The 22583-nt window shown below is 32.2% G+C and overlaps 1 protein-coding gene across 1 annotated transcript in view; it reads right to left on the reverse strand.

Annotated features, from left to right (window-relative positions):
- The window catches only part of LOC111052686 (thioredoxin domain-containing protein 5 homolog), a 57953-nt gene extending 44462 nt beyond the window's left edge, over positions 1-13491 (reverse strand). Inside the window, exon 1 of the mRNA XM_022339436.2 lies at positions 13098-13491. Within this exon, the coding sequence (XP_022195128.1) occupies positions 13098-13267 (170 nt within the window). The 5' untranslated portion in view covers positions 13268-13491. The remainder of the gene's footprint in view (positions 1-13097) is intronic.
- Between the last annotated feature and the right edge of the window lie 9092 nt (positions 13492-22583).

Here is a 22583-nt window from a genome sequence, read left to right on the forward strand (position 1 = left end):
GGAAATAGAAGAAAGTCAAGGTACGGTATGAATTTAGAAAGAAATGAAGAAAAAATATTTGCTAGTATTGGAAAAAGTGAAATTGATAAGAATAATTATAGAATGAATATGTATGAGTTGATGCATACTCAAAAAAAAGAAGAAAATTAATGAAAAAGCAATTTAAAGTACCCCAACAGCCAAAGAAAGTCAGTCTTATCAAGCAGTGTTGCATGTAATGCAGTGTTATGTTTTGTTCACGTTCGTTTCATCTTGTGTGTTTTGTTTATGTTTGTTTTATTTTCCATGTTTTGTTGATGTTTGTAATCCTTTTCATATTCATTTATTTTATGGCTTGAGGGCAAGACAATTTGTCAGAATGGCCGAGTGTAGGATATGAGATTGTAGCGATGGTAATTCTATTTTGACGTATTATCATGTGATTAATTCCATAAGTAACATCGTTAATGAAATAAATAAACAATTTTGTTTTTACGAGAAAAGCTCAATGTATAGATCAAGAAAATGTAAAATGTGAATGTGTGAAATTAATAAAAGTTATTGATTTGTAACAGGATATCGATTTGTAGAATAATATCCTACATCTATAATGTACTGAGAATTTGACATCCAAGAATCAAAAAGGTATTTATGAGTTTGAAAATTTCGTTTTTTATGAAGAAGCAGCCAAGGTATATTTACAGTTGTAAAGTTGCACTACTTATTCATAATATGGAAGGAATAATGGGATATAATATATTATTCAATTGCTGGTAAATCCATACTAAATAAATGATAATTCTTTTGGTGCTGTCTGCCATTCTGGAGAGCCTAGCGTAGGCGACAGTTGAGGTCTCTTTTTCAGGAGTCCTCTACGGTCGCAGGTCTCGACTGTCGGGGCTATACGAAAATTAGAGAGGCCTCAACTGTCGCCTAACGCAGGCGACATTTGAGGCCTCTTTTTCAGGAGTCCTCTACGGTCGCAGGTCTCGACTGTCGGGGCTGTACAAAAATTAGAGAGGCCTCAACTGTCGCCTAACGCAGGCGACATTTGAGGCCTCTTTTTCAGGAGTCCTCTACCGTCGCTGGCCTCGAATGTCGCAGGTCTCGACTGTCGCAGGACTCTTCTGTCGTTTGCCTCGTTTGACATCGACCCCTATAGTTTACTATATTTAAGCTCGTTGGTGATTCGTCTTTAATTATTTCAAACTAGTAGGTAACCCGTGCTTCGCAAGGGTCTATTTTTAAACTATGCAAACTGAAAAATTGACGTAATAAAAAATTCTAAATTTGAAAATAGGCAATAACCATCCTCGGTTGATAAAGAATCTGTATGCAAAATTTCAAATCAATCAGTCCAGTAATTCAGACGTGATGATGCGTCAAACATAATTTTCCTACAAAATTTCACATACGTGTATGAGTCAGCTCTTTCCATTATTATAGTAAAGATGATGGATAGATGGATGATTTATCAGTATCTTTGAATGAGAATAACTTTTTAACGGTTTGAGAAATCGGTTTTCACTATTCATTTTCTCTTGAAATTCTGTATCATATGACCAACGTTAGTTTTCTGTATTCCAACTTTGTCATAAGACTACCTTCCAATTTAAAAAAAATGAAGTTGAATTCCAAATGGTGGAACAAAATTTTTATGCGACAGAAAATCAGGTATTTTTTTCGAATAGGATCCCCATTCATACCTATAATCTAATGTCCCTTTTAAAAGAAAGTTTCAGCTGCTTCTATAAAACAACTGGAAGCATGTCATATTAAAAACTTGACGTACGGTAATGAAATCTTGAAGAACTGAAAATAGGTATATAACTATCCTCGGATAATTAAGAATCTATATGCAAAATTTCAAATTAATCAGTTGAGTAGTTCATAAGTGATGATGTGTCAAACATAATTCCCTATTCCTTAGGTGTATAAGCCAGTTCTTTCCTTTATTATAGTATAGATAACTGAAGAAAACATAATACTTGAAAACTTCACAGAATCATATTGTTTTTTTTCAATACATCAATAAATTTTAGTATCGATTAGATTCTCCACATCTAAAATGATTTTAATAAATGATGTCAAAACTGCTCATTAACAATAATATTGTTTCAGTTCCTTTTTTTCCATTGAATAGCCAAAGATTGTTAACCTTAATAATATTATTTCAGTTGCTTTTTGTTTTCATTGAATAGCCAATGGTTGTCAACCTTTTTCATGGACTGTACCCATAGTGGAAAGTTCTAATTTTGCATATGAGCTAAATGCTGTTAGGCTAGCCGTCTAGCGGGAGATTGGGGAAGAGGGAGTAATTTGAAAATTCAATGAATCTCTCTCATTATAAACTTATAAGAGCCACTATCTTCTTAGCATTCAGTAAAATAACATCCAGTTTCATTGTATATTATAAGGAGGAAATTGATTGATACTCTTTAAAAAGATTTACCTACCCCTGTTATTATGTCTGTGTATTTTTGTCGTAAATGTATTTCCTTTCCTTGATATAATACAAAATTATAAGTAGAGCAATAAAGAGCAAAACTAAAATCGTAAATCGATTTTGAAATAATCTTCATGACCTTTTAGAAGAAACTTTGTGGCTGAATCTGCTAATCAATTCCGACCATGTTGATAAACTTGAAATGCAAAAAATGCTGTTGATTTTATCATTTTTATTCATAGTTCACTTGGACGCACGGTACGATTCAATCACTTGAAAATATCAAGAGATTGAAGATATTCTCCTCATATTCACGATCTCGGTATTTCTAAGATGGAAAACAGTAGTTGAAGATAAATATTTATGGTAACTGAGCTCCTATAGAATAAAATTTAGAACCAATCATGAGTTTCTATGATGTATGATCCTCGTTAAGAGACTCTTGATTAACAGTGGAATTGCGAAAAAATGGTAAAACTTAAATCGTCACTTTTTCAATCGGTTGTAACTTTCTAATGGTATTGAAATCGAAAGTATTGTTGATTGGAGTGAGAAGAGGAGGAAATTCCTCACATCCTTGACTAGATTTTGATTTTATATCTGTATTATTTCATAAGATATGCAGCATTGAATAAATAAATTGTCGTTATTCTGTGTATGGAATATGGGTTGAAGTACAGTGTACACTCAACAAAAAATTTCCCATTTCTCTTAGGAACTTGACTCATGATATATGATTTCCAACTACCTTGACAAGCCGAAAAGAAAGAGCGTACGGGAAGATCTGAACATTGTATCAAAAGTTATGAATGAAATTTCGATCCTTGAGGTGTCCTGAAAATCTTTGAGATAGAGCGTTCTACCTGTTCTCAGATTGTAGAGCACAAAATTACGCCTAGTAGGATGTTGAATTATACATTTTTGAATTGTGACAATCGGAAGATATTGTTGATTGAATACTATAGGATTTATCAAAATTGATTTTCCATGAAATTCTACTTGTTTTGGAAAAACTGTAGGATAGAACTGATTGAAGTTATAGAGGTCTGAATGATTCCATTTTATTCTGAATTTTATATACAGTAAAAAAGGAGAGAGAGGATTTTTTTTGTCCAATGACTGATTTGATTGTAATAGCTCAGAACTGGAGAATGAACCAGACATATTAGGTATTTGGGCCACTCTGTACAAGGAAATTTTGCATGCGAAAATTGGTTCGACTTCGTTATACAGAGGTTCGACTGTATTTTCATTTTCATAGTATTGCTTTTCGTAACATTAAAGGACTGATGAATTTCGAAGTATTTTCTATTCTGGTTGTGAATATAGATGTTATTATGGAATGTTGAATATTATTGTTTAACTTTGGGCTCATATATTCTATTGGTATTCATGATAAATTAAGCTTGGTGAATATATTTTGTTCATTTATAGTGGTTTGAAGGACAAGTCGTTGTCCGTCTGTTTGTATGTTCTACAATAACTTTAGAAAGAATTGATCAATCTTCTCAAATTATGAACACGTATTCTCCGAACCCTTTTACAGGTCAAGTTTGTTGGACAACAAATTGACTCACTCTTTTGTCCTTTTTCAGGATATAAAAATAACATTGAAAGTGCATTAGAAAAAAATTGTTATGATCTATCATTTGGTCAGCTGAAGAATTCTTTGGATGCAATTACTACAGTTTTTCCATTCATTCATTCGTAACATCATCTGAGGTTATTTGGGAGCAAAGTTAGTAGACTGTCTACTAATGTTGATTTGGGAGCAATCACACACACTGACATAATATGATTTTAGCTGGTTCATTATACTTTACAACTTTTGTATCAACAAAATGATATGGGTTGATATAATTATCAATTTGCGGTTTTGGCTATTTATTTCTCTTGGAACTATGTATCGAAATCATGTATCAAACATTTAAAAAAATCTTTGAGTGTCAAAGATGTTGAAGCGACAGAGTAATATTTTTAGAGTAATTTTTCATTTCAAATAACATTCCCAATGGAAACTGCTGTCAAATTATTATTGTAAGAGAAATATTTAGCAGCTTTAGTAATTTTCATAAACTCTGTATAATCAAAAGTTGAGGGTTTCAAAGATTACATTGCAAAACAGTTCTTGAGCGAGTTCTCTGAACCACGGGGGTCACAAGTTCATACAGATAGAAAAAAGATAAATTCTTTTAACCGTATATTATCATAATATGCTAGAATAGTATCAGTAGTTATTAGTAATTTTTCATATAGTGATAGCTAATAGTGGGTTATAGTAATTGCAAAAATAATAGACTATTTATTATTTGATATAGCCTATTACTAAATAAGTTTCATAGAATGTGTAAATTATTATGCAGATTTTTATATAATTTGCATTCATCAATTCCATTGAATTAAATTGAATTTTAATTCTGGGATATATTATGTCACACACTGTCAACAAATTTATTACTTTATATTTCTTTTCTATAAAATATATTATTGAAAGGAAATAAATTATGGAGGTTTCTGTTTTCTTCGTGATCTATTCATTATTTGAGTTTATGAATTTTGTACTCAGAAATAAATATGGCTGTCTAGCAAGTAGTCAAATAGAAAAAAGCATGAAATATTTTTTTCTGTATACCCAGTTTCCAGTAAGTTACAATTAATCCAGAAGATATAAAGAATAATTTTATTTGACTTTAATTTTTTATAATGGACTAATCATATGAATAGATGGTATGGTGATTTAATAATAAATTATTTGATTTGAAGTTTCACTTTGAATTGAAAAAAAGTATAACAATAATTGATGGAGCCTCAATTTAATCATTGATAAAAATTAATCTGGAAGGATCTCATTATCAGATTATTTGCCAATGTGTAATAGAATTGACTCATTTATTTATTTATTTATGCATTCATAGAAATAAAATAATTCCAAACTTATTATGAATTATATTGGAAAAGGAACAACAGCTTTTATGTTGATATCAGCAGCATGAGATAATACTGAGAGGGAAATTATGGAGTACTGTAGTATCACACAGAAAATATATTTTCCTTTCTCCTCTCTGAGAAGTTACTGTACTAGTGTGTGATTCACTGTATGGTGTGTGCATGTGTGCGTGTATGCGCTTCATAAAATTGAAAAGACAGCAGAGCAGAGCAGAGCAAGCCGATCATCTACTAGTAATATTGGATAATTGCCAATCGTGACTTGTTTTTATTTTGTTGAATGTGGATGTAGAATGACAATAGCGGAGCAAGGGGAGGAGGTGACAGAGTACTACAACTGTTGGTGGGGGATTTCTGAATTAGCGGGGAAGGCCTGTCGATGGTACTGATCTCTCGTAGCGAGTTGAAGAACTAACTGTTAGTCACCCACTTTACCCCCCTCCACACCCACTCCACACTGCTGGTCACCCATTTAGCGAAACATTAGATGAGTTCTCTGTCCTGTTCTCTGTGGATTCTCCTCAATGTGAATCAGGCAGCCTTTTGTTTTCCCAATTCCAAACAAAATACCGTACCTAAAATATTAGTTTCACTGCGAATTTGTGTCTGATAGTATATTATAACTGGAGAATATAAATTATTACTCATTTTATTGTGATCTATTCATGTTTTTCTTATGAAATTCAATGATAGGCCTACAGCATGTAGACTATGTCCATTTCATTTGTACTGGTGGCAAAATTTTACATTAAAAATGATTATTTGATAAAATCAAAATTCAATTGTAATGAAAACAAATTCCTTCAAAAATAATTGATAATAATACGTATCGAGGGAAAAAATTAAGAACAAAAAAATTGGGAAGAATAATCGGGATTCGAACCGAGGAACCATCACTCTGAAAGTGTGCGTTTTACCGTTACGCTACACGGCTCCGTTCGAAAATGATTGTCTTGTAATAGCATTATAACCCCCTCATAAAAATCACAATTATGGGCTACAACAATGTAGCCTATGACATATGGAACTGTACGGTAGCATGCGTGAAATTTGAACATTAATTCTGAAAAATCTAGAAGGAAAATTGAAATTTGGGCTTCCAGGTGCACGAGATTGATATTTTTAGAATGTATGTGCAAAATTTGGAGATCTAAATCATTCCCGTTTTTCCAGTATGCAATCCACAAGTTGACATGTTTTGATGTGAACAAACGAACACATAAACAAACGAACAAACACAACCCTACTCTCTCTTATTATAATACTAGCAGGTAACCCGTGCTCCGCAAGGGTCTATTTCAAAACTTGACGTAATGAAATCTTGAAGAATTGAAAATAGGCCTATAACCAGCGCAGGAACACTAGCGTCAGGTGATCAATTTTCATAACGGCAAGGAAAGTTTTGTGAGTGCGCCACACCAGATTTTTCCGGTATGCAATCCACAAGTTAACATGTTTTGATGCGAACAAACGAACACACGAACAAACACAACCCTACTCTCTCTTATTATATAGATATATCTTATATTTGTATTATTATAATTTCTTTTGTTATTATTATTATCAAATGTTGATATACTGGAAACTGGACAATCTATATTATAGATTGTCCAGTTTCCATTTTTTCAACTTTTGATATACAGCGTGTTTCAGAGGTCTCTCTTATTACTCTTACTCTCTCTTATTCTATAGATATATCTTATATTTTTATTATTATTATAATTTCTTTTATTATTATTATTATTATCAAAAGTTGAAATACTGGAAACTGGACAATCTATATTATAGGTTGTCCAGTTTCCATTTTTTCAACTTTTGATATACAGCGTGTTTCAGAGGTAGTGTAGTAGTAATCAAGATATCAAGGATACTTCAATTTATTAGATTGGTCAAAGAATAACAGAGAAATAAATTATTTTTGTACTGCATGCATGACCACTTTTCACCATTTAAACATCAATTATTGTTTTTAATCATTTCACCATTTAAATATTCAATTGCAATTGTATTTAAGATGAAGGTTTGAAACTGAGTAAGGCTCCATTTGGCCATACAGCTGATTTTACAATGCTTTTCAGATGATCTTGGTTGTCTTGTGCATGCATGCAGTACACAAATAATTAAATTCTCTTTTATTCTTTGACCAATCTTGATAAATAAGGTATCCTTGAAATCTTGAAAAAATTTGCTAAATTTTTTGTTTCTTGTAAGTTTTCTGTTAAATGGATGGTTTTCGAGAAATTTGCCATCAAAAATTTAAAATAGCCGCCATTTTGAAAATTCACATCAAATTTTTTATTTTATTTTTCAAAGTTAAGTCTCTATAGCATAAAAATGCATGCCAAATTTCAGATCAATACAACATTTCATTGTTGATATAAAAATTCCTAAGTGAAAAACAAAATGGCAGCTATAGCCGCCACAGAGAAGAGGAATGTTCTCCTACTTTTTGTAACCGCCAAGTTTTGGACACTTCAAATACGAAATTTGTAGTCTCCTATCATCCAGAAATAATACCCTAAAATGTTCGACACTACTTCTGAAACACTCTGTATAATATTATGCATTATTGATTAAGTGAAATATATTAAGTCAAATATATGATCAAAATATATAGAATAATATCAACATTTATAACTATTGAATGTGATAACTCATATATTAAAGCCTTCCTTACCTTTCCATTTACCTTTAAAACATGATTGGACATAACTAATTTTAAAGACAATGCAAATTGAAATCTAGCCGATCTGAGGAGCTCCCGATTGATAAGCGGATATAGGTGCAATAATGCATCTAATCCGCAATAATGCGCATGCGTAATTAACGTTTTCATTATCGAATGTTGGTTTTCAACAAGAATCTTATATATATATATATATATATATATTACATATATGAGGAGCTCCCGATTGATAAGCGGATATAGGTGCAATAATGCATCTAATCCGCAATAATGCGCATGCGTAATTAACGTTTTCATTATCGAATGTTGGTTTTCAACAAGAATCTATATATATATATATATATATATATATTACATTTGAGTGTTTCGCGGATGGATATATTATATGTAAAAGAATTAACCGGGTACATCCGTTTGTTTTGACTTACTTGAGTCTGACGTTTCGTCGCCATCGCAGACGACATCTTCTGAGGGTGGCGTCGAAATCCACACTGAGTCCTAAGTATTCTTTCTGGGTCGAAGAGCATACCTCCTACCCCCTCCCTCTACTTGCTTGTGCTGGCGCTGTTGGGTGAGTGAAATTCCAGGAATGTTGTCTTGTTTTGGTGACAATGGTGCTGTAGCGGGTTTCATTGTACCAGGTACTGGGCGTTTGGTATTCAAAATTAACTTCCATAAGGGAGACACGTTGAGGCTGTCGTCTCTTTTATTTAGAGAGCCTTGCTTTTCGATTTCCAACGCCTCTCTCACAATCCTGACTTGAAAATCTCGAATGCTGGCTATTTGTTTGGAATTCACGAAATTTATTGTATGACCAGTATTTTTCACATGGTTATATAGGGCTGAGGTTGATTGTTGATTTTTTATGCTTAATTTATGTTCATCTATTCTAGCAGAGATTCTCCTATTTGTTTGGCCTACATATTGCTTGTCACAGTTCAGGCAGGGGATACTACAGTATCCCCTGCCTGAACTGTGACAAGCAATATGTAGGCCAAACAAATAGGAGAATCTCTGCTAGAATAGATGAACATAAATTAAGCATAAAAAATCAACAATCAACCTCAGCCCTATATAACCATGTGAAAAATACTGGTCATACAATAAATTTCGTGAATTCCAAACAAATAGCCAGCATTCGAGATTTTCAAGTCAGGATTGTGAGAGAGGCGTTGGAAATCGAAAAGCAAGGCTCTCTAAATAAAAGAGACGACAGCCTCAACGTGTCTCCCTTATGGAAGTTAATTTTGAATACCAAACGCCCAGTACCTGGTACAATGAAACCCGCTACAGCACCATTGTCACCAAACAAGACAACATTCCTGGAATTTCACTCACCCAACAGCGCCAGCACAAGCAAGTAGAGGGAGGGGGTAGGAGGTATGCTCTTCGACCCAGAAAGAATACTTAGGACTCAGTGTGGATTTCGACGCCACCCTCAGAAGATGTCGTCTGCGATGGCGACGAAACGTCAGACTCAAGTAAGTCAAAACAAACGGGCCCCTTTGTCAATTAACCAGACTTCCTGGTCGACTTCCCCAGATTGACAAAGGGGGCCCAGCTCCCAAAAATTCTCGTTTAAATGTAAGTTTTAAAGTGTTTTTAATCTATCAGTGTCATGTGTATCCTGTTTATATTTATATTATGAAACTTTAAAGTGTTTTCTGTTAAGTGCTATATATATATATATATATATATATATATATATATATATATAGCACTTAAAAACTTACATTAGAAATGGGGGAAATTTTCGGAGACTGAGTCTCCTTCCTCAACCGAGCAGACTGCAGTTTTAAATACAACGGTCATGTGACCACAGAGTACTCACGGAGTATATATATATATATATATATATATATATATATATATATATATATATATATATATATATATACAGAGTGTCCCACCAAGGTTGTAACAGCAGTTGACCATAGATTTTACTCGACATTTCTGACAAAAAATGTTAAGTAGCCTACACTATTTTCCTATCGACCTTAGTTTTCGAGATATATTGATTTTTCGATATTATCAGAATAGCCTTTGACCGTTTTTATTTCATTTTCATCTATGACGTTCGTTACAACACTTTGTGTTTCATGGCAATAAAGGGTTTATTTATTTATTCACAACATCACATCGGAAACAACAGGTAATGACCCAAATATGTTTCCTTAACCCAACAATAAGTACAGTATACAGTGTTTAATCGAAACAAAAAAAAGATACAAAAACTAACGTTTGAAAAGAAGAAAAATAGAGTTCATGGTGAAAGTGATGGTGAAAATAATAACAGGTATATTTTTTTAAATATTTGCTTAATAAATATGTGGACAACACATTATTTTATCAAATTATGAGCATTCTTAGATTGGATAGTTCAATTATTCATGGAGTGTCAGGGTCATAATTCATCATAATTAATCTACAGCAATGTTACTGAATGTGTTTACATTAACACCTTTCATGATTATATTCATCTAGAATCATTATTAATTTTGCATAATAATTATTTTTTCAAGGCAAAGAGGGATTCTGATAGCAATCAGAAACGATAATATGACTGTTTCACGCATTAACGACACGTAGGCCTACTGAAAAGACAATTTCTGTCAGAGGAAACTCAAACTTAGGATTATTTTAATCTATGTTTCTGTCCGCAGCTTTTCTACAAACTCATTTCATATGAATTCCGCCAATCTCTATGCAAATCAGGTGCCTCAATAAATTATATGTATTTTCTAATGGATTATGATTAAAAAATGTTATATCGGAGATGAGAATGGATTTGAAGATAGAAATAAATGTTATGGAATTTAAAAATTCAATACAGCAAGTTTGACTCTATTGAAGCATGAAATCAACTTTCGTGCAAAGATAGGCTCCACAATGTTACGTGTAAGTTTCTTGAAGCAATGTACTAATTGCTTGAAAAAGTATGACATATGAGCCACAATAAATGTGCGACACGCTTGAAACAATATTTGCTTGGAAGCCTGACACTAAATGACTCTGAATGATACATTAATTGTTGATCGAACAATGTATAAACACTTGTGAATTTAGGGTGATTGTCTGTATTGAATGTATGCTATTTACAAATAAAGAGACATAACACAGCAGGCTGAATTATGTTTCGAGAGAAATATTGGAAAAGAATTGTAGCCTAATAAATTGTTAAAAATAACTAGAAGATTGTTTAATTAAGTAGGATTAGTTTGTCCAAACTCAAATTCCTGGGAAGCCTTCAATAGTCTATTTTGGGAGGAATATGAAAAATTATGTAAAATAATACTGTACTAATTTTGCCTCAATAATTCCCTAAAATATATCAGCTGAATCTTGCTGACAAACATATTAAAACTACCAGGATCAAAAAAAAATCTGAAGTATTATACCATCTCAAGAAATTGATGAGGGATATTGCTGCGTTGAAAATAGAATTCAATAGAATCACATCAAGAAACGAGTTTTATACTACCCATATTGTATTATAGGCTATAATAACGGCTGTATTTCAAAATGAATGACAGGGGTTCAACATGTAATATACATAAAACTCACAGCCACAAGTCATATATCAAACGAAAGATGAACTCAGTTATGTTTTTGTGCATCAGTGCTTATTTTAAAGCTTTTTTGTGCCATAACCCGGCAGAAAGTCAAGTACTTCTTATCAGAATACTTTACAGCTATGGCTCTTCCCTCAGCTGACACAGGATGAACTAGAAAACTTCAATTTCCAATCAAATGGAGCACCACCTTAATGTTATAACTGTATCCGACCGCTGAATCAACCACCGGGTTTATCAAGGACCATGTTTAAATATGCCTTCCCTGTCAGCCGACCTTCCCAAATTGAGAAATAGAATTGAAACCGTTGTGGCATCAATTACTAATAAGACACTCATCAAAGTTTGAGAAGAAATCGTCTTGACGTGTGCCAAGTGACGAATGGTGCTCACATTGTAGGCTATCATGTAAAACTGTTTGTTTGAGTTTCTCTTTAATTTGATTTATGACTGAAGGCTGTAAGTTTAAGATGATAAATATTTCAGGCTTATAATTTGAAACATCGCCATTCATTTAAAACACCCGGTATATTTTATTGGTTTATTGGTCTATTGATAATATTTGGTGCTATTTCAGTCATAGTTTTAATATATTCTATAACGGTGGCTCAAATTCATAAGTTTCATTATTGCACTAAGGTAAAAGGGATTAATAAGATTAAAATGTATTGTTTTCGTGCCTGAATAACAGTCAAGTAATAGATTATATAATTGCATTGCTTATATTGAAATTACAAAAAGAATGTGAAGGTCTTAGTGACTTGTGTATTATTCTAAACCGCATAGACTATAGTTGAAGGAAGTTAATTCATTCATATAAAACTATTTATTTTTTAGCGTATGGCAGATATGACAACACATATAAAGCTCATGAGTCTCAAATGTCTACATATTATACACTGTATTTTTTCAATTTCTTCAAGATGTTGTGTAGTTTTTGGTCAGGAGAACATAAGTTTGTCCAACCGCCTAGTCCATTTACCGTTACCCAATGTGCACCATGGCGGCGAGCTAGCGTTACACATATGCCTTATGCCTACATTAGCCATATATGAACATAAACATGGTTTATATTAGCCATGCGTAAACACAATTACTTTCAAGATAACCCGACATCAATATAAAAACTTATTTTAGCTCAATTAGGCTATTTGGACTTTTCTTGTTTGTGCTGGAGTGCTGTACAAAGGCAACCTATTACTTAGACTACAGACAAATTATCCTATTTAGGTGGTACCTACCAGAACTATAATTATAAGCCTACTCCAACCTAACAACCTAAACATGTTATGCCTAACTGCCTAAATAGACACTAAATACCGGTAGTCATAAATACATAATGTTACTATGTATTTTTTTATTCAACTAAGCAAAATGCTGGATGTCTTGAATATTGGATTTTTCAAATAAATCAACAAAAAATGACCGTAAATTATAATATAAACTTAGATAATTGGCTATGGCTTACCAGGGTGCAAAAAACATAACAAAATGATTATTTTTTACCACTTCAGTCTCAAAATTCTCATTTGTATACAACTTAGACTTATATTCATCGCTATCTGCCAATACTAATGAACTCAACAAGCTTACAGTTATAAAAATTAAACTCATGACTACTTGTGAAAAATACATCATTGATGTTTGTTTTTACAAGCATGGATTAGTTTAGCAGTTATTTAGAGTATGTTTGAACATTTATCACTTTTCACTTGTGTTACTTCCGAAAAACCTTATTATTCCCACGGTATAAACAAAACGTCAATAAAATAATGTGAAACGGCAAATCGGCTAAAAAAGCTGAACCTGAACTAACACTTTAAGGCAGACGACAATAATACAATACGTGAATACACTACTAATTTCAGTGCCTACTAAAGATCTACATGGCCAGAACATACAGCCGATCAGCTGTTCAAAAGCGTACACTTCAACCCGTGTTTACATTGAAATCCCTATGTCGAGTGGAATTTTTCATGAATAAACGCTAATAATTCAACTGATAACTACTTTTTCGAAAAAAGGGTTTTTATTTTATTTTACCAATACAATTTTTGTCCTTCATCATGAATTTCAAGGGTAGTAATCATTGAGTTCTCTTATTATTCTTAGTTATTGGTTAACCAATTTGTAGGTTAGCCTTGTTTTAAATTAGTTTTTTCAAATTCAAACACGTATTTCAATTATTGTCAAAAAATATAGTGTAAAATTGAGTTGCTTGAGCTTTGAATTAGGTCTACCTATTGTTTTTTCAATTTTGATAACAGTATTGCTCAATTTCTACGAGAGGAATTACAATCACGGATTTGTAGTATGCTAATATTTATAGCTTTATTAGATTTAAGGAATTTTTAGATAGAACATAATTTTTTTGAAAAGGAAAATAGGTAGGCTATCACTCATTTTATTATATAAGTCACTATTGGAATAAGAATTCTTCTCAAATCATAACAAGAATGGCTTGAAATAAAAAACTTTTGCAGTGTTGGTTAGGTATCTTTAATATTAAAACAGAACATACAGTACGGTATTTCTAACAATATTACAAACGGTATTATAAACGAAAATATGTGATCAATGATTATACTGCTAGCTTACTCAGTAAAGGATTTCAATATTCAGCCTGATCCAGTAACTTACATATCATTTTTATCTAATCTGTTTCTACTCTTAACAGAGTTTGACACAATTTGAAATTTGACGATTCCCCGATCCAAGACCGTGAGGAATAAGTTACATCTTACTCATCGGAAGTAAGTACCGGTAAGTAGTGTTCTTTATGGGTTATGGCTGATCGATACAGAGTAAATAATAATTTGTTGTAGAGTGAGATATCAGAGTTCTTGTATTTATATCATATGTAAGACCATGTCGTATCATGAAAAATCTATGTATATTCTTCAATAGTGCTAATGAACCAATGCTATGTTTATTGACGCTCTGGTAGGATACTACTTGAAAGATTTATCCTTGGTCACAAAAGTAATAATATGAATAATATCCTGAAACATGAGAGTAAGGGTATGATCACATTGAATGGGTATGTGCAAATTTTCGTCGAATCATGCATGACCCTAAAAACAAAATTTGAAAAATGCTATTGAAACATGTTGTTCACACTGAACGCAACCAAGTGCACGCTTACAGTGTGAGTGTTCCTCTTGCTCTTTTCAGATATTGTATGTTTCTCGTCTGTAAGCTTGGTTATGCATAATTAAGCGCGCTCTTGCACAAATTATATTATGATGGTCTCTTCTAACAGAGTCCCCCAGCTGAGTTAAGATTATCTGCTAAATGGCAGGGGTATCATTATAGCGCAATTAATATTCCAATTCAGTGTTGCTATAAATTTGTCATTTCATTCCTTGAACTGTTATTTTATATTATGCTAAAAAATTGTATAAAATTTGAACATTTTCTGCTCATTAGGTTTTGAAAATGCTGATAAAACACAGATAAACACTGGAAACGCCAATATCTAGCACACCTTCTAGGCCCTGCAATAGCCTACATAACTAATACACCTCAAGTTACCTGAAATTTTGTACCAAACGTAAGAATTCTCTCTTGAATTTTTAAAAGCTAAGAAAACGCTGGTAAGAGCAAAAAAAATCGCCTATTCTGGGCGATATAGAAGTCAATAAGGTTTAGCTATTTTGAATTTCTAGACCCTATAACTGTACTTGTATTCAACATTTTTCTGTCAATTCTTGAAAAAGCGCATACCGTATTGGCCATCTTTGATTTTTTTTTTTGTCAATTATGATCTCAGTCACTACACCTCCGTGTTTACGGAGGTAGTGTCTTAGTGCGCCTCTCGAAGGTTCAACATTAACTATATTTCATTTTGATAACTTTAAAGTGAAAAAACACTCATATTCTTTTGGTGTGGCGACTACCATTTCGAGTTTCTGTTCGGCTTGAGAATGTACAACACACCAGCACTAAACGGTCGTCGTTACACCAAAAGAATGTGTTTTTTCAGTTTGAAGTTATCAAAATACAATATACTTTGTAATAATATTGGTAAAAAATATGGATAATCAACAACGAATCAACTGAAACACGACTTTCTTACTTATCCTGGTGAGTAAATAGATTAATGGGTAAAAGAATGAGTGTCATTTTACTTCTACCTAATATATATTAATATAAAATATAATGTCAAAAAACTGATATGTTTATACTTCATTCAGTTTTGAAGCTCTGCTATTCGAAATACAGCACGATCTTTAATAACTTCTGCTTTATTAATTAGCCATGGTTGTGGGATCAGAGGAAACACATACCGTAATTCAAAACACTACTAGCAGTTTTAATAATTCTAAACTTTGAAGAAAGTATAGGTATATACAGCAGTTCAATTGAAATATTATTCATGATTGTAAATGTCATAATGTCAATAAAAAAATTACGGTGTTAAACTATACAGTTAATTTTGTAGACCTACCAGGGTACCGTACACTATTTTATAAATTGTAACTCATTCTCTATTAAATGTATGTCAGCTATGAATCATATTAAGTCTAAAAAAGCTTTGATAATATATATATATGTAATATTTATCCTACACGATTCAAAATCAACACTTTTTTACTTGAAAGTTTTGAAAAAATAATGAATTTAGTCTTAAACTCCAGAATAGAGTTGAGCGCACCCGTAAATACATCGTACTTAAATTCATTTAAAAAGAAACTAATTTAGATTATCAACAATGTTTTTATAATTTATTGTTGATCAATAACATGATAATTCTTATTTATAAACCATGACTCGGCTAAACTTAATACTTTTGTAAAAGAAGTAAGTTTGAATTTGAATAAGCTATCTTGAAACATGTAACCTACAAATTGGTTAACCAATAACTAAAAATATTAATATAATTCAATGATTACTACCCTTGAAATTTATGATGTAGGTTAAAATTTGAATTGGAAAAATAAAATAACAAGTCATTATTTCAAAAAAGTGATATCAGTTGAATTATTAACGTTTATTCACGAAAAATTCCATTCAACATAGGGTTTTCAATGTAAAAACACGGGTTGAAGTGTACGCTTTTGAACAGCTGATCACCTGATGGTTCTAGCCTTGTAGTTTCGTAAGCATCGCTAATTTTTTTGGTTCACAACAGCATGTCGTCTGTGATGTGGTGTGATCAGTGAACTCTATACTAACTGGAACGGGCTGTCCAATGCTAAGCCAAAAGTGTGTAAGGCGGAGTGAGTGAGACAGGCCTACCGTGTGGGACTTCCTTCTCTCTCGTACTCATACATTACAAGCAGGTTGTTGCAGCTCTTGAGTACGATTTTTCATTTTTAAAGTTGAAAACGGATTTGAATGAGTATTAGGGCTATCAGTATTAGATCACAACCTTTTCTCTTAAATATTGTGATGTATTTGTCGTAAAATGCGTAGAAATGAATAAAAATACGACCGAGAAATGGTGATGTATTGTGTTGCATTAGGATGCAAGAATGGGCATGTAAAAGGAAATGAAATACCATTTCACATGTAAGTCAAATATTTTTAGTCTATTAATTAATTTGAAGAAACCTTTTTGTTTTACATTCATTTCCAATGCTTTATTCTATATTGATCAGTTTATTTGACCAAATATAAAACAATTAATTTGGTTATATTCCAAGTATACAGTGATAGTTTCTATGCTAATTGAAAATTTAGGCCTACTCTATAGCATCTAAAATAAAGAAACATGGTTGAAGAACAAATTAATCCTCATCCAAAAAATAATAAATACAAATGATTAATAATTCTGTGTTATCATCATGAGATGACATAATTTATTTTAGGTACCTACTTTTATTTTGAAAAATATGATATTGATATTGCAGCTGAATTTTTCAAACCTTTCCGTTTCAAATAAATAATCGTTCAATTTACAATATTATAATACTTATTTAGCATAAATTTTACAGTTTGCTTATCATATGGTCATAATAATAATACAATTAATATAAATGTTTATTCATAGATTTCTTTGCATCATTTCTGAAACTCCCACACATACATGATTTGAAATGTTATCAGAATACCTAGTATAGGTATTGCTATCATTACATATTCAATAATCCTGTGTTATTGAATTATCATGAATCCACATAATTCATTTTATTTACCTACTTTATTTCTAAAAATATGAGATTGTTATCAGCTGAATTGTAATATTAATTTTTGAAACCTTTTCATTTCAAATTGTTCATTTCACTCTGGTAATTATGTAGCATATTTTACTGTTTGCTTATCATAGTCATATAATAAAATGTTTAGTCGTTATTTGCTCCATTTCTGAAACTCCCACTCTTACATGATTTGAAATTACACCAATGCACACCTACATAATTCTACATTCATAGCCTGCTGTAAGTAGGCCTATATTATTGAGATATTTTCTTAAACGATAAATCATAAATCTTTCCTTCAACAATGAATCATATAATCCAAAAAAACAATAGTATATCCTATCAAAATAAACATAAGACTGTGTTTAATAGCTTCAATTGAACACAGCCCCCCTTTGGACTGTGTACGAACAAAACTCGGGATTGGAATAATAAGAACTATGAGCCTGTTTTTTCATTCCCAATCATTTCATGACAGTTTATATTTGTCCTTGTTAAATAAATAAAAATGAATAAATGACACGCTTCTCTGAAATCTGGCCCAAAGTTATTCCCTTGCTTGTGAAAAGTTGACAATACTAAAACTACTGCAGTCACAAATGAAAAAAATCTTTTCTGCATTCATATTCAACCTATTCCATTATTTTTGCTCTCAAAAAGTTAACAATGAACTGCTTAATAAAGGAAAAATAACGCTTCCATGGAATAAGACATACAATATTGAAATAAAATAGAAATTGAAACTGTGCAATGCATTTTTCCATAAGAGCCAATGTGTTACAAAATGACGAATCCCACAGCAATGCGGGTTGCCTATCTTTACCAGCTGCCTCACTTTCTTTGTGTTGCTAGTCCATTCCAGTTAGTATAGAGCTCAGTGGGTGTGATTCATGAAAGCAGACGGAGCAAGGTGATATCACAGTGGTGATATGAAAGCATAAAAAATCAGTTCTACAATATTTTGATGATTTTTAAAATCATATTGAACTGTTTTGTTTTCAAAATTAATTATTCGATTGAGATTTGTTAATTTCTCATTTCGCAATACTTATTTAACTTGAAAACAGCTGATATAAAGGTTATCCACATCACAGCTGATAGTGTTGGTGACCAGCAATGTGGAGGGGGGTAAACCGGGTGAATAACAGTTAGTTCTCCAATTCGCTACGAGAGATCAGTACCATCGACAGGCCTTCCCCAATGTCTATAAATAGGGTCGCATGAATTGGGAATATCAGGAACTCAAAATATCTTGCAGCTGGCCGGAATTGGAAATACAGTATACTGCAAAGACCTTAAAGAGATATCTTTAAGGTCTTTGGTATAGGTTACCTACCATAGCTCCGACAAACCACAGCATCGACACGACATAGCCTCGACAAACCATAGCACCGACACGACATAGCCCCGACAAACCATAGCATCGACAAGTAAAATAAAATTAGGCCTGCCACCACAGCCTCGACACGACATAGCATCGACCATGGCCTACTCAACTCATGGCCAATACATACAGCCGATCAGCTGTTCAAAAGCGTACACACGTACACTACACTTCAACCCGTGTTTACATTGAAATCCCTATGTCGAATGGAATTTTTCATGAATAAACGTTAATAATTCAACTGATAACTACTTTTTCGAATAAAGGGTTGTTATTTTATTTTACCAATACAATTTTTATCTCTCATCATGAATTTCAAGGGTAGTAATCATTGAGTTCTCTTAATATTCTTAGTTATTGGTTAACCAATTCAGTGTTGGGGAATGCAGCATGTAGAAGGTAGGAGCTGCCCAGCGTCTGGTAAAAGCTGTAATAAATGTGGTAAGATGAATCATTTTAGCAAAATGTGCCTGAATAAAGCTAGAAGAAATAATTTCAGAGTGAGTGAGCAAAGGCTACCTCAACCATTACATAATGTTGTGGAAAGTCCAACAGCAATAGAAGAAGCTCACGAGTTTGTTGATTCAGTATATCTAGTTACGGTAGCACTGTCAATGAAAAGGCTTGGTTCAAAACATTATTAATTGAACATAAACCAGTAAACTTCAAATTAGATACAGGAGCAGAAGTGAATATATTGCCATATGAAATTGTGAAAGACAGTGTGTTATTGAGTAGGTTGAAAAAGAGTAGTGTTCGATTAGAAGCATACGGAGGATTTAAAATTTCACCTCTGGGTCAGTTCACTGCTCAAGTGGAATCAGAAAAAAAATTTGATTTGATAAACTTTGTTGTGGTCAAAGAGAGTACAGTACCGATTCTAGGCCTTGAAGCTTGTATTCAGTTGAATCTGGTGAAACGAATTGATGAAGTTCAGAAGCAAAGTAGTAACAACAATGTGAAGGATAGAACGTATTTTTTTGAAACGTATTCTGATGTGTTTACTGGCCTTGGTTGTTTCCCCGACAAGTGCAAAATTCGATTAAAAAAGGACGCAATGCCACATGCCAGTTCAGCGAGAGGTATACCAATGAAGATTCAGGACAAATTTAAAGAAAAACTTGATGATTTGATAACCATGAAAATTATTGAAAAGGTTGAGGAGCCCGGCTGGGTTAAGATTATCTGCTAAATGGCAGGGGAATCATAGCGCAATTAATAACCAATTCAGTGTTGCTATAAATTTGTCATTTCATTCATTGAACTGTTATTTCATATGCTAAAAATGTGTATAAAATTTGAACATTTTCTGCTCATTTGGTTTTGAAAATCCTGATAAAACACAGATAAACACTGGAAACGCCAATTTCTAGCACACCTTTTAAGCCCTTTCAATAGCCTACATAACTAATACACCTCAAGTTACCTGAAATTTTGTACCAAACGTAAGAATTTTCTCTTGAAAGCTAAGAAAACGCTGGTAAGAGCAGAAAAATCGCCTATTCTGGGCGATATAGAAGTCAATAAGGTTTAGTTATTTTAAATTTCTAGATCCTATAACTGAACAACATTTTTCTGTCAATTCTTGAAAAAGCGCATACCGTATTGGTCGTCTTTGATATGTTTTTCAATTACGGTCTACTTTAAAGTGAAAAAACACTCATATTCTTTTGGTGTGGCGACTACCATTTCGAGTTTCTGTTTGGCTTGAGAATGTACAACACCAGCACTAAACGGTCGTCGTTACACCAAAAGAATGTGCTTTTTCAGTTTAAAGTTATCAAAATACAATACATTGTAATAATATTGGTAATAAATATGGATAATCAACAACGAATCAACTGAAACACGACTTTCTTACTTATCCGGTGAGTAAATAGATTAATTGGTGAAAGAATGAGTGTCATTTTACTTCTACCTAATATATATTATATAAATATAATGTCAAAAACTGATATGTTCATACTTCATTCAGTTTTGAAGCTCTGCTATTTGAATTACAGCACGATCTTCAATAACTTCTCCTTTATCAATTACCCACAGTTGTGGGGTCAGAGGAAACACATACCGTAATCCAAAACACTACTGGCAGTTTAATGATTCTAAACTTTGAAGAAAGTATAGGTATATACAGTAGTTCAATTGAAATATTATTCATGATTGTAAATGTCATAATTTCAATAAAAAAAATTACGGTGTTAAACTATAGGCCTACAGTTAATTTGTAGACCTACCAGGGTACACTATTTTATAAATTGTAACTCATTCTCTATTAATGTATGCCAGCCATGAATCATATATACTGTATATGTATATATATATATAATATTTATCCTACACGATTTAAATCAACACTTTTTACTTGGAAGTTTTGAAATAATAATGAATTAGTCTTAAACTCCAGAATAGAGTTGAGCGCAACCGTAAATACATTGTACTTAAATTCGTTTAGAAAGAAACTAATTTAGTTTATCAACAATGTTTTATAATTTATTTTTGTTCAATAACATGATAATTCTTATTTATAAACCATGCCTCTGCTAAACTTGATACTTTTGTAAAAGAAGTAAGTTTGAATTTGAATAAGCTATCTTGAAACAAGTAACCTACAAATTGGTTAACCAACAACTAAAAATATTAATATAATTCAATGATTACTACCCTTGAAATTTATGATGTAGGTTAAAATTTGAATTGGAAAAATAAAATAACAAGTCTTTATTCGAAAAAGAGTGATATCAGTTGAATTATTAACGTTTATTCACGAAAAATTCCATTCAACATAGGGTTTTCAATGTAAACACGGGTTGAAGTGTACGCTTTTGAACAGCTGATCACCTGGGGCCCGTTTCACAAAGGTACAAGTAGGTTACAAGTCTTGTTGCCAACCATGGTTTTGGAGAACAGCTGAACTAGCGTTTCACAAAAGCAGAATTGTAACTTGTAGTTACAATGAATTTCTACAAGTTACAAGTGATTGCTTGCTACGAACAAGTGTTTCACAAAGATTTCATTGTAGCCAACATTTTTGTCAAAATTACTTGTTCGTAACTATGAAAGTTCTACGAGGTGGAAAGCTATGTAAAGGATTTACAAGTGATCATTAAAAGATTTTAATATTCAATAAATATTTCTAATAATCAAAAATGCCCTATATCCCTCTAAAATTGATATTTGGAAATATATGCATTTGGAAATCAAATTCAATAATTTCCAAAATAGTTATTAATGTGTTACCTCATAGGTTATGGTGTACTATAGTATATTACACAGTTATATAGTAGACATATATATAGTACATCTACTATATATATACAGAGTACATATAGTGTGTAGGTTACAAATTCAGCATAAATGAAGTAGACTGTAGAAAAAACATTATATGCTTTCAAATATTTTCAAAGTAATTATTGAAAAGTACAAGTAA

The sequence above is a fragment of the Nilaparvata lugens genome, chromosome 1, assembly GCF_014356525.2.
Source record: "Nilaparvata lugens isolate BPH chromosome 1, ASM1435652v1, whole genome shotgun sequence".
NCBI classification, from domain to species: domain Eukaryota; kingdom Metazoa; phylum Arthropoda; class Insecta; order Hemiptera; family Delphacidae; genus Nilaparvata; species Nilaparvata lugens.